The 13293-nt window shown below is 36.3% G+C and overlaps 1 protein-coding gene and 1 pseudogene across 1 annotated transcript in view; both read right to left on the reverse strand.

The window, feature by feature from the left end:
- Positions 1-3036, reverse strand: part of LOC131439660 (uncharacterized) — a 91680-nt pseudogene extending 88644 nt beyond the window's left edge.
- Positions 3037-10266: 7230 nt separating this feature from the next.
- The window catches only part of LOC131433931 (uncharacterized), a 55703-nt gene continuing 52676 nt past the window's right edge, over positions 10267-13293 (reverse strand). The window contains exons 8-9 of the mRNA XM_058600552.1: positions 11169-11337; positions 10267-11109 (exon numbers count right to left, since the gene is read on the reverse strand). Coding sequence (XP_058456535.1) covers positions 10318-11109; positions 11169-11337 — 961 coding nt within the window. The 3' untranslated portion in view covers positions 10267-10317. The remainder of the gene's footprint in view (positions 11110-11168; positions 11338-13293) is intronic.

The raw sequence follows: 13293 nt of genomic DNA on the forward strand, positions 1-13293 counted from the left end.
TACCTTGACGCCAGGCTCGATGAAAACGATTGGAGAGCGCCCATCTGCGATTACAGCGGCCCAAACCATTATCTGTTGCGGGTGCTGCCTCCTGGTGGCCAATCGATGACTCAAATTCTCGTATGAACGGTCGGTCAAGTAAACCCTATCGTTTTGAGAGTTTACGAATTGCTCAATTGGAAAAATTTTCTCGTCAGAAAATACAATGTTCGGAAATTGACCGCTTTCGGCAAAACGAAGCAACTCCTTCGCTCTCTCAAGTCATCAAGTCAAGGCAAAAGGTGGTCATATCGAGCAAAAGTGAATTGATTCTGAATTTTGTATTATTTTTACACATTTTGTACTTTGAATTTTGGTTACACTTCGAGTGCCGGATCCAGTAAATTCGCTTCGAAGGGAACGGGTTGATAAAAAAGAACAAAATACCATGGATTAAATAAAGTTGCACCGATTAGCAGAAATTTATTCTTAGAAATAAATATGAATTTGGAATGTTTAAAAGAAGGATACATTTTAACTGACTGGTGTCTAACTTTAACTAACCTATTTGTATTTCAGTATCCTGTAGTAAATCACTTAAAAAAACAAATTCTGGAATTAGTAATCAGCAGTTAGAACTTTAAATTGAAAGCTGTACTAGGATCTTCAAAAGACCATAGATTTTAAATTGGGAATATATCGATAAGCGATAAAAAATAAACATTGGACAAACAAAAAGAACGCTAGACATCCGTTTCTGAGAGCACATCAGCACAGAGATAGTAAAAGCTTCTGCAGAATTCGAAAAGAGATTATCACACCATTTCCATTTCGAAAGCAACTAAACTTGCCTTTATTGAGAATCATGAGCTTACAACAAATGACATAACCGTTTTAAAACAATTTCCTTCTCATGGAAACTAGATGTAGGTGAAAGTTTGAAAATATATAAAATAATTTGAGTTCTTCCTTAAACCATGACCAATATATCACTATCCACTTCAAATCACTACCTTCCTATGAAGAACGAACAAACATAAAAAATATATGAAGATTTGAAGGTTCTATCTGGAAGTAATTTAGCACAATGAGCTACCTGTAATAATACAGTGAAATCCTTTGATGGTCTAGTTAAAATCATAATTATGTTATGTTGAAAAATTTACCAAACTAATATTTCCCTTTTGAAGGTTGCAAAATGCCAACTAAAAATACTAGAATCTGTGTCTGTTACTACTTCGTCAAATTAGTGAAGAAATAGTGAAGATATTTTAAATATCGTACAATTAAATGGCATTTATTTTCATTTAAAACGATTTAGTTAATTCCCATAACAAGTGATTTTTGATCATTTGATAATTTATAAATTTATCTTTATGCTAACGAGGAGGATGAAAATGATAAAATATTTCTCATTGATGTATATGTTTCTAGTTCCTTAGTCTGAAATAGCTTACACATTATCCTATGAAAGAAATATGATTCAACTAAACAAAATATGTTGTATATGGAATATCATGTGAACGTCGTAAAATTGTTATTTTTAGGGCTATTACAGAAGATTCTGAAATTCCTTAAGTAATTTTGAATACATCAGTAAAGATCGTGATCACTAGGAGGATTCTGGTTTCGAATTTGGTGAAATCTAAATTAAACCAGTAGCGTCAATTATATTGAATCATTATGAATTAAGGTTATTTGGTTATTTTAGGTAAAATAATTTGGTTGTTGCTCTATTGAGATGTCCATTTGTCCTAGATTTTTTCTTTTATAAAGAAATACCGCTTAAAACCGTTTCTTGTTGAATTACGATTTAATCAAATTTTGCATGTTGAAATATCAAACTTGAATCCTGGTATTCTACTAAATCTTCGAAGTAATTATCGTTTAGTGATTTAACGTTACATTTTTTATTGTAAAGCAATTGTGACATTCTCTTCAAATACTTAATTATTTTCTATCCGCATGGCAACGTAGTTTTATTAAACAACTCACCTTGATATCCATGATTGTATCTGTTTCTGTTATACTCCTCTTGAGCAGCACTTACGATGAAGTGGGTAATAATCCAATAACAGCAAAATATTGGAACGTGAAATATCCAGCTGTACACTTTATCCTTTCTGCCGGCGTCTATCTTATTGGGGTGTGTGTGGTACACTATTCTTCATTTTTTGTTTAAAAAAATTTGGAAAAATATCAACCTATTTTCAAAACTCACTACTTTCGCTTAATTCGAAACGATTATTTTGAGATTGATTATGAATAATCACACTCGCATGTTATCATTTAAACACATACTGGCACAATAATCATGGGTGCCCGCAGAATATTGACGATGAAATTCGTCCAATTGATTACTACATATATGTATATATCTACGAATGCTGCTCGTTATCTACACTGCCAAGAATAAGCGTAAAGAACATCATCTAGTATCATGTGAGAGCACCTTTCGACTCTGTTGTGTTAACAGGTACAAGCCCGCACTTGATATGATTGCATTTTAAATACATATAGCATAAGCTAATGTGTATCGCGTACGGTAGTCTGCTGCTTTGCAATACACACCGATTTAGTCACAAATCCATGTCACCCGGCCTGTCTACCCGTCGTAGTGCCATATGTGAGCATAATAACAACTCCCCACAACGCCGAGTCCAAAATTGGTTATTCGCTCTGCCCCAGCGGCTCATTCATTCCATTTCCATACGCGCGTCGTATTCCCTTCAACTCGATCGTCTACTCCACGACCACTGCTGAGGCTCCACTAGCTTAATGCTCTTCGTTTTCTTCCTCTCGAAAAACCACCTTAACCGCTTGTTTGTGACGGATCAACCAAGTTTTCACCTCCCCCTTCGGCAAGAGCGGTGCTTTTTTCGCTTCTACTACCCACCCTCTCACTGTAGCACGCGCGACGGAGAGAGAAGAGTAACAACAGACAGAGAGCGAAATAATGCATGCAATTATTTTTTTTGTTTTTTACCCTTCCACGCGTTCTACTGAAACTGGAAACGATTCACGCGAACCGAAAAATACACCTTTTCCGCTCGACGGTCTCTCGCAGACTGAACACAAAACAAACGCTGAAGAGCGCAGTGCGCACCAGTCGAGCTTTGGAGAAGAAAGCTCGTGATGAACCGATCGTAGTAACCACATGAGAAACAGCCCAGTAAATCCGAACATCGGACGCATCGTGCAAGAAAGCTTTTGATTGCGTTTCGAGCTTGCATAGTGTATCGGTAGAACAAAAGAGTGAAGATATACCAAAGCAGAGAACGGATGTCTGATTACTCAGGTGATGAGATATATCGGGGTTGGATTTCCAACCTCGAACATAGGGTCAGAGTTTTTCTGGCCCTAAGAGGCGAATGACCTAAAGGTTAAAGCCTCTATGATCGAAACAAAAAAATGTTTAACACTCTTTCACACCCTATCGGGAAGATGTCGGCTCGAAAATGTCTTGTTTGATATTCCTTCACTCTGTTTCTCTAGCGATGCATAATGTAAACATAAAGCTTTTTTTTATGTCGACGCGGTTGATGCAAATGGTGCAGAATTGTCCGATGACGGGCCGATTGAAGCGCTACGATCGGCCCTATATCGTGCTCAATCGGTCCGATAATCAGACCGATGATCGGACTTATGCGGGTCTACAAATTTCACTGGGAGCACGGGCAAAACATATACAAAACTATAAAATGTTGATGGTGGTGGTGAAGAAGCAAGTTTGAATTGGAATCAGTTATATTAATGATTGTGATAACGTGACAATTGACATTAATGAAACTATTATAATTTCATCTTCACCTCAATGTTAATCAATTTTTAGCAAAGAATTGCTTCTAATGAGCGAAAATGTCCGCAAAAGAGTAATTTATAAATTACGCATCGTCGTCCAGTACCCTACACATTCCATCAACTTGCATTCCGTTATTTTTCATTGTAACCTGGGATGCCAGACAATTTTCCAAAAATCTGTAAGCAAAGTCTTGGCAATACATTACTTTTGTGGAATTTGGCCTTTCTGCTTCAACAGACTTCGCAGCCGATTCATAGAGTACAGGATCATTGCATGCAACGTTGCCAGGTATACCGATTTATCGGTATTTATACAGATATTTGACCCAATACAGATATGTAGGGTAACAGAGGTATTTTGGCCCGCTTTAGGATCGATTTTATTTTGGCCCACTTTGTAAAAATATCCACCAAATGTTTTAATATCTTTGAAAAATCCTTCCGCAATAGGTAATTTAATGTGATTAGCTTCAAACTGATGCAACATGGGTTACCTAAGATCGATTGAATCCATATAGTTTGTTAGGTGGGCCTTAAATATATGAAGTGGCCAAAATACCTCTGTTACCCTCAGTGTTGGTGATTGCCGAAAATTTGACAGAAGCTGCTATATTGCTATCTATATTGTATACAACATTTTCAATCCGGTAGAGGATGCTACAAGAACTCGAGTCTCTCAATGCATGAACCACGAGAGAATTTTTCTACATTTCTTCGCTCCACTTCATACTCTGAGTATTTCACGCCCTCAAAAAAAATTTACAGTCTGACAATGATCGTTGCTGTGTGGAATTTCCCAAGAGAGAATCGCAAGTTGACAATTATCGCAGAAAATCGAATCGATGGTTCATCTTGATGTTTCTCATACTAGGTTGCAATATTTCAAAACCCTAGTGTGGAGCATTCACATACATTTTCATAGACACAACTTATACAAAGGTTATATGCACATAGTTGGAATAAGCGGCAATAGAAAAATGATTCTATCGCAATTATCCACTGTCCATACAGAATCGGATCGCGAAACGAGAATAAGCGACCGTTTGTTGCTTCAGAGAGAATCCCCACAGCAGCGAGCTAACCTTTGATTCTCAGAAATGTCATCGAGAGAAATTCGCTCTCGCACTAGTGTCGATTCTATGTTAAATGAGCCATGTCGGGTGTTTGTTGTTGCGATGATATTAGTCTCTCTTTGATGGCACTGATTCAATCGTGTCAAGAGTGAAGAGTGAACGTTCATTGATACGATAAAAGCCATCCTTGGTTACCCTACTCCCAAAATACCGATAATTCACGGATCGTACATATAAATACCGATGGATAGACAAGAGAAAAGGTTGTCACGAGACCTTTTTTTTGCTCACCAAAATGAGCTTTGGTGACATTCCCGTGAACTTATGTTGACGAGAAAAATGACTTGGCAACGCTGACTGCATGGCAAAAATCTATACTCATCGAGTACAGTGGGTGCAAAAAACGGTTTCGAGATAGTTAGGCACATGCCAGCCCCAACGTTCAACTGGACGAGTATGAATGGTAAACCATCGTCTAAAATCGACCATTTCTTCTCGTGATTTGAATGGAACTGGACCTCTTTGTAAGGACTTCCTTCCACCAAAAGAAGCAACAACAGATATTTTAGGTAATTCAACAGCGGAAACAACATATCGTAATCGTATCAGTAATCGCAATCATCGCATCGCTGAATTTTGCAACTGAATCCAGAGCATGTTCCGGGATCCCAATGTAGTCCTTCAATTAAATTCCAGTTCCTAGATCCAGATCCTGAAATTATGTTCTGGTGTAGATAAAAAAACTGATCACAAAAAGTGCTCAACATTGGATAAATTGCACAAAACGGTTGTTTTTGGAACAATTAAAATAATCCCAAAGAACTATACAAAGCTTTCCTGTAATTCTACATAAACAACGTTGTATTTTTTACTCTTTTGTTTCACGTGGTTGAAAATCGTCAATAAACCAAACTTTAGTAAAAAAAACTACTACTTCGTACTTACTCTGGAAACAAAGTAGTGAATGTTGCAAATCTTCTACAAGCAAACAACTAATACGATCGATGAACGATTTTTGGAAGTGTGAGAGAATCAAGTAAATTTTATTCGTGTTCACATCCTCCAGTTATGTCTGTGACAAACCATCGATACCGATAATTTTTATCAATCTGATCAATAATGATTCCTAATTGGTATCTATTGGTAGAACCTATCTGTTTTGCTGGATACAAGGCAAATATCGGTATAGACACTGATGAGTCGGTATATCTGGCAACGCTGTTCCCGGCATGAAAAGGTAGCGTCAACCTTCCACTAAGCTCAGAGATGCCAGATTTACTGACGGTGGTCAAAAAAATGTCATCGTATCTGCAAAAATGTCATCGTAATCTTCAGAACAAAGTGGTTTTAGTGACAGTAACCAAATACGTATGCTCAGACAATATATGAATATTCTCGTGTTATTCATAGCGCGGTAAACGTGCTTTTTATCAGTTCCTGTTAACATATGTTAACGATTAGACTAAGAAGCAGATTCCATTTTGGAAGTTATTATGTTTAACATGCATTTGTGATACAAATTGGTATTACGTTCAGCCGTAAGTTAGAACGAGCTTCATGTTTACCCAAGATTGAAAATTCGTTTTTAAATCGTGTTTTGAAGTTATTATAATTTGTATTTGTGCAGACAGTTCAAACGTTTGCTTTGTTTTCTCTATCTGGCATCCCTGTTGGAAATGAGAAGAAATTGACAATACCTCTTCGGGATTTACCTTTCAATTTCTTGCATGCAATATTTCCTTGAATTCAACGTTGCTTTCAATTAGCTTGATGGAACAATCGGAACAACTTTCAATAACGCATATAGCAAATAACTTCATGTTAAAAATAAAGTAAATATATTAGATTCGTAACGCACCTAATAAAAAATTTAATTAAATTAAAACTCTATGAAACGGTAGAAAAAAGGTCCAAATTCCATTTGGATCATCCGTAGATGTACTTTTGAGAATAAACAAATACAAACCAAAACTATTTAAAATTAGATACACCCTCGGCATCCTAGGGCTTAAGAATTGTGCCTTCAAAATTAGATTATTTAATTAAAAAAAACTAGTTAAAAATGCTAACATATCGGACATCTCCCGCGGTTGGTTTTCAAAAAGTCAACTTTCCATTCATTCGATATCATCAGAAGTTGAGCACTGATACAATCAAATAATATATCAAATCAATCAGGAGACTTACTTTACTATGGGGCGCATTTTCAAAATTAGCCATATGGAAGAATGGGCAGAACTTAATCGTGAATATCTCGACTTGTATTAATGGCAGCAACATAATTCTTTCACTATTTCATCAAAAATATGATTAGGAATTTAGGATAAAATTTTTTTTTTATTAAGTTTATTAAGGACCTTTTAACTATTGTCTTTCGGGTCCGGATAATATTTTGAACAGTGTGAGATAACCTCAAACAAATCAAAAAATAAATTTTCTGAAAATTTTAAAACAACGCGGAAAACTCTTTACTTTTGCTTGGGTTTTTCGCGCAAGGACGACGATTTTGAGGTAGTCAGGCAGATATCTTCACACAATCGATCAACTATCAATTCGAATTCGAAAGTGTAAAGAAATCGTGTCAGTTTTATTCGTATTCACGACATCCAGTTATGTCTCTGACATTACACACCCCTTACTTTTTTTTAGTTATTATTATTAGCCGTCCTAGGTTCAATATCTCGCAATACACTACACCACATTGGTCACATCAAATGCAGAGCATTGTTTTATGACGAATGCGGTTTGATTTTGCAGTAGATGAGCCAATGAGCTTTCACTAATTAACTAAGCTGCATTTCACAAACGGTTTTTCGATTTACCATATCTCCATAATGGCACTCATATTCAATACTTCATTTAACTGTATGAAAATATCTGTATGCTTATTAGAGATGGTCGGCTCTCGGGTTTTTTACCCGAAACCCGACCCGTACCCGACGGGTTTTTGGACGGGTACTTGTATAATTTTTTATTTTCAATCGGGTACGGGTAAAAAATTTTACTGCTCACTCGGGTACAGGTAAATTTTTTTTTCTGATCGATACCCGACCATTTGTACTTCACATAAATAGGTTTACACGTTGACGAGAATTTTTTATTGCAAAAAAGTTCTTCCGAAAAATAAACAATTTTATTCAAGGTGTTTTGACATTCGCGCCTAGGACCAGACCTGACAACTGGCATCTTTTTCCAGAAAAAAACATTTCTTTTCTTCATTTAAAAAAAATCGATCAATCATAGTTACGTGAAAAGTTATGTGAATATTTTCCACCCTACTTTTTTATAACATATGTATTTAATTAGACATAAGGCAGTGTCTAAGATGTTGCGGTCAGACCCTACTTTTAACGTAGGTTTTGATGGACTGCCATTTTAAAGCTGTTTAATGCACAATCCAGTAAAAATTATTTGATTCATATATAAAATGTAGTGTAGTACTAATATCACATTCAGATACCAGAAAACTGTTACTTTAAATATTGGTTGAAGATTTTCAAAATTTTCATATAAATTATTAGGAATCTAACCATAAAAACATGAACATTTATTTCAGAAAATCTGCATAGAAGTTCTTCTTATTCTTCACTTCTGGATTGTGTCACCTCACTTGAAATGACACCGATTGATGGCACAGCAAGTTAGGCTATATTGCCAGTTAATTTTCGTTTCTTTTCACTGGACTACAAATGAAAATCTCGATGCGTGACAAAGTGGAGTCGCAAAAGAACGGGTGAAAATCTTTTCTCGCGAAATACTCAAATTTTCACCGTTTTCACTCGTTGAGGGTTTCACCGGAGGTGGCACAGAAGTTCAATAAAAAAAGTTTTCTTTAAAAACCATCGTGGGTGTGGGTTTGTGAGGCTTACAAATCAAAATCATAATTCATTTTTCTTTGTAGTAAAAAGTTTAATCAAAAAAAATTATTTGATGTTTGGTCAATTCACGTAAACGAACTGATGATACCCCACTTAGAAAAAAACGTTCAACGGGGGTCCTTCATTGGTCCAATACGTTGGATCATTGGTCCAATGAAAGTCCAATCAATCGTTCAACGGGAGGCCAACACGGGACCTTCGTTTGGCGATTTTGAAACAGACCGTTGAACCGAATGCCATTTTTTTCGTTCAACAAACCCGGCAGGCAGAGGTCCATTGTTGAGCCATTTTTAACACGAGGAGTTGGAGCCCCGTTGGACTAGTTTTACTGCAGAATTTCTGAGTTTTTTCCGCTTATTTGTTTGAACTAATAATACATACCTGCACAATACTTCCACTTCACGTAGAATAACAACACATTTTCTTTCTATGTAAAGGTAACACTTAATTTTCACACTATTTTTGCAAGACAAAAAACAACAACAAACCGTTTCAGCAAATTGAACGAATATTTCGTTCAACAAGCGTTTGAGCAACAAAATTGAACGGCATGCTGAGAGGGACGCTATTCATTTTAGGGGATGTTCGCATAACATTATTTTCGTCACGTATAATATTCAACATGACATTTGGAACCATTTTACGTGATTTTTCAAGTGATTCGAATGTGGATTTTTATTTGTGTGTCAAAATAATGTGCACGCTTACCTGTGGTTCTAAAGAATTGGATCAAAAGTCGCACTGTTTCGTAAAAACCATAACTACCCAAAATTGAATACAACGGGTATTACGACATTTTGGGTAAATATGCTTCTCGAAAAATATGAGTAGATATTACTTCCTTTTGTTGACATTTGTAAATGAGTATAAAGTACCAAAAACATTGGAAATCTATTCATGCTTCACAGTGTATTTATATGTTTAAATGTAAACAAACATTTTAATGTATTTTACTTACCAACTAGAACCTGATACGGCTCGCTATCTAAAACACTTTATTTTTTCCATCCTGAATTTTGGTAAAATTTTTACTAGTCATTCGGGTCGGGTACGGGTACAGGTAATTTTTAATCGGGTCCGGTTATATTTTTTTATTTTTTATCGGGTACGGGTAATTTTTTTTGTTTTTGATCGGGTACGGGTAATTTTTTAAATTTTTAATCGGGTACGGATCGGGTACGGGTAAATTTTTTTGCTGATCACTCGGGTACGGGTCGGGTTCGGGTATAAGAATTTCTATACCCGACCATCTCAAGACTTCAAGAATAAGTTGAATCTAGTTTTACTATTTTCATGTTCGTTTTAAACTATGTACCGAGATATGTGCTTCAGATGATAAAGCGCTAGTATTATTAATCAGTGAGCAAATGTTCGAACCCTACCCTCTAATTAATAGCCGTACCTTCAAGACTTATCATCATAACAACATATATGATAATATAATAGTATATAGTATTAATAATAATAATATAAGATTTAGGCCCGGTCTGTTTGTTGGGTTCATTTCGGCACAACAAATAATCACAAACACCGAATTGTTTAGTTCAGTTCATTGTATCATGTATTCTAAATCAATGCATCAACATTTACCCAAATAGTCCGGCAAATTGCGAAAGATTAGAATCGTAGACAGTAATGTCATGCCCAAGTGTTCTGACTACATTATCGATCCACGATCTGAATCTCATAATATTAGTATAAACAGCAGGAATGTTTTCGTGACATCCGATACCCCATGCAACGGTACCAATCTGAGCATACCGATTGTCGTTAGTAGATCCGATCGGACATACCAAAGGAGCGCCACCATCTCCCTCGCAAGTGTCAACCCCTTGCTCTCCACCGGCACAGATGAAGGTTTGGTGTAGTCTGAACCGACTTGTAAGGCGTGTGTTCTGCAGTCGACGTTCACATGTCGATGATTCCACAAGTGGCAGTGGAACTTTTTTCATGATGACACTGTAACGCCCCGCCTTTCCAAACTGATTCTTTCCCCAGCCACTTGCGAAACAGTCGGAACGTCTTGTGTCATAGTTATTCGGTGGCAAGCACACCACGTTAATATGATCGGTCAAACTCACAGGGCTCTCCAATTCCAAAATGGCAATATCAAACGCTAACGATCGAGGGTTGAAATCAGGATGGCTGTTGATACGGGTAACCAGACGTTCCTGAAACGGAAGTCGTTCTTTCGTTGTCTGTGTATCCCACTCTCCAGCACGAATTTTGAGTTCACCTCTGCGCTGTCCCTGAACGCAATGTGCTCCCGTTAGAACCAGATTTGGATGAATCAGTGAGCCACCGCAATGACTTGAGCCATCCGTTGTCTTTATTATAGCGACCGTCCAAGGGAACTCACCAAAACCGGCTTCGTTATTCTGAAATAAAAAGAAGGTAGACTAGTGAAGGTATCAGACAGTTGCAATTGTCGGCTTACAAAATTGCCAGTGAGAGTGAAATCAATGCCTCCGATATTTCTTAAGCCACAACCTTTAGGTTTACTATTCGTAGTCACTGCTCCCGGAGTATTGTTCATAGGTACTACGAGCGAGTCTTCAGCCCGACAGCATACATCCAAAACATCCTGGCAGCTTTCTGGATTGTAGCTGTAAAAATATAAAGACTGGGACTTAATATTCGATTTTATAAAACGTCGCATACGAAACATAGGTAATTTTTTATGGTCATAAGTAGCAGCCTCTAACTCAGAAACATTAGGGTGGCTCAAGGAACGTTGCGACATCCAGCGCGTTGATTTATTTTTTTTTATTTATTTATTTCGTCAAGCAAATGTAGACTACATATTAATGGTTTACAATGTTTACTTAGATACTACGCATTATTTCTTCGACTAAGCTGGAATTTCATTTCATTTTTGGACATACCAAGGTCAAGATGTTCGCAATATTGTTTGTAGTGGCGCATTATTCGATTGATTGGGCTATATTTTGCATAATTTGTTCTAGTGTTTCTTTCTAAAAATAATTTCCTGGTTCGTTATTGACGGCTAGGTGTATAAAAATTTAATTGCGATAATAAAGAAGGTGATTGAATGCGTTGAGAAATAATGTCGCTGATAAAATAAAGCATTGCAAGGTCGCGGCGTTCTTTAAGTGTTTGAATATTGATGAGCATGCAGCGTGCTTCATATGGTGGTAAAGGAAATGCTGTCCAGTTTAATTTACGAAGTGCATATAAAAGAAATTGTTTTTGAATAGATTCGATGCATTCTTCGTGAATAATATTGTATGGATTCCATACTAGGTTGCAATATTTCAAAATAGGTCTGACATATGTACTGTATAATATTTTAATTGTGTATGGGTCCTGAAAGTTATGACTGAAGCGTTTAATAAAGCCCAGCATGCTATTTGCTTTATTGATTATGGTATTGTAGTATTCCACAAAAGTGAGCTTGGAGTCTAAGATTACGCCTAAATCTCGTACAATTTTACATTTTTTTACAAGTTGATTTCCTAGATATGTGTTTATAGATATAGTTTCATTTTTCCTACTGAAAGTTATTGAGTTATATTTTTTTACATTGAGTTGGAGTAGACTTTTGCAACACCAAATGTGGAATAGATTGATTTCGCATTTTCAGATTTTTGAGTATAAAGGAAATGTCGTTTATATGTAAAATGAAAAGGAGAGGCCCTAAGTGAGAACCCTGAGGTACGCCAGAAGTTACATTAATTGGTTCAGACAGTATGTTTTGGAAGTGGACTACCTGTACACGATTCGTTAAGTATGAGCCAGCCATTCCAGAAGAGTATGTTTTATGCCATATTAGTGTAGTTTGTGTAAAAGTAATGGTATGTCAATTTGGGAGATCATGATCAGTTAAATAATTTTGATCAAATAAATTACAACTGAAAATCGGACATTTTTGCAAATAAACCTTTGTACCAAACACTGCCAAATGGTTTTTCTGTATCTAGAAGAGTAACTGCAGTGGATAAACCAGAAGAGCTGTTAGCTTTTATCTTGTTCGTTATTCTACAAGGGGAGGACGCTTAGAACAATATGCCAATCACGCATTAACACAATGCGTTGGTGCATTTATCAATATTGGCACTTTCGTTTTCATACAGTTGAACAGTTGCGGCATACAAAGGGCTCAGTTTTGACAAGTAGCTGTTTCATGGGGCACAGAGTGACAAACTTAGGTTCACAGTATAACTCATGTTTTTTTAGAGGCACAATATAGTTTGTGTTAAGCGACTCTCCCCTTGTTACTCTAACAAGTAAATGAGTAGTTCAATGCTCAAGACGAAACCCAAACTGCTCCGATAAAAAATAAAGAATTCTAATGTAAATGAGACATCATTCTTACTAAGATATGTCTTTTCTTAAATTAACTAACAAAGTAAGGTAAACGAGCGGTTTCAATGGGACTTTTATTATGTTTGAGAATAGAAATTATTTTTTCGTTTTCCATCATTGTAAGGAGCGTTTTCAAGTTTTCTAATTATTGATTCAATTTCATCAAAATGCATATCAGTGATGCCATTTTATGACCATATTTTAGTTGAAATATGATAACATTTCATTTGACAGGG

The sequence above is a fragment of the Malaya genurostris genome, chromosome 3 (assembly GCF_030247185.1).
Source record: "Malaya genurostris strain Urasoe2022 chromosome 3, Malgen_1.1, whole genome shotgun sequence".
Classification (NCBI taxonomy): domain Eukaryota; kingdom Metazoa; phylum Arthropoda; class Insecta; order Diptera; family Culicidae; genus Malaya; species Malaya genurostris.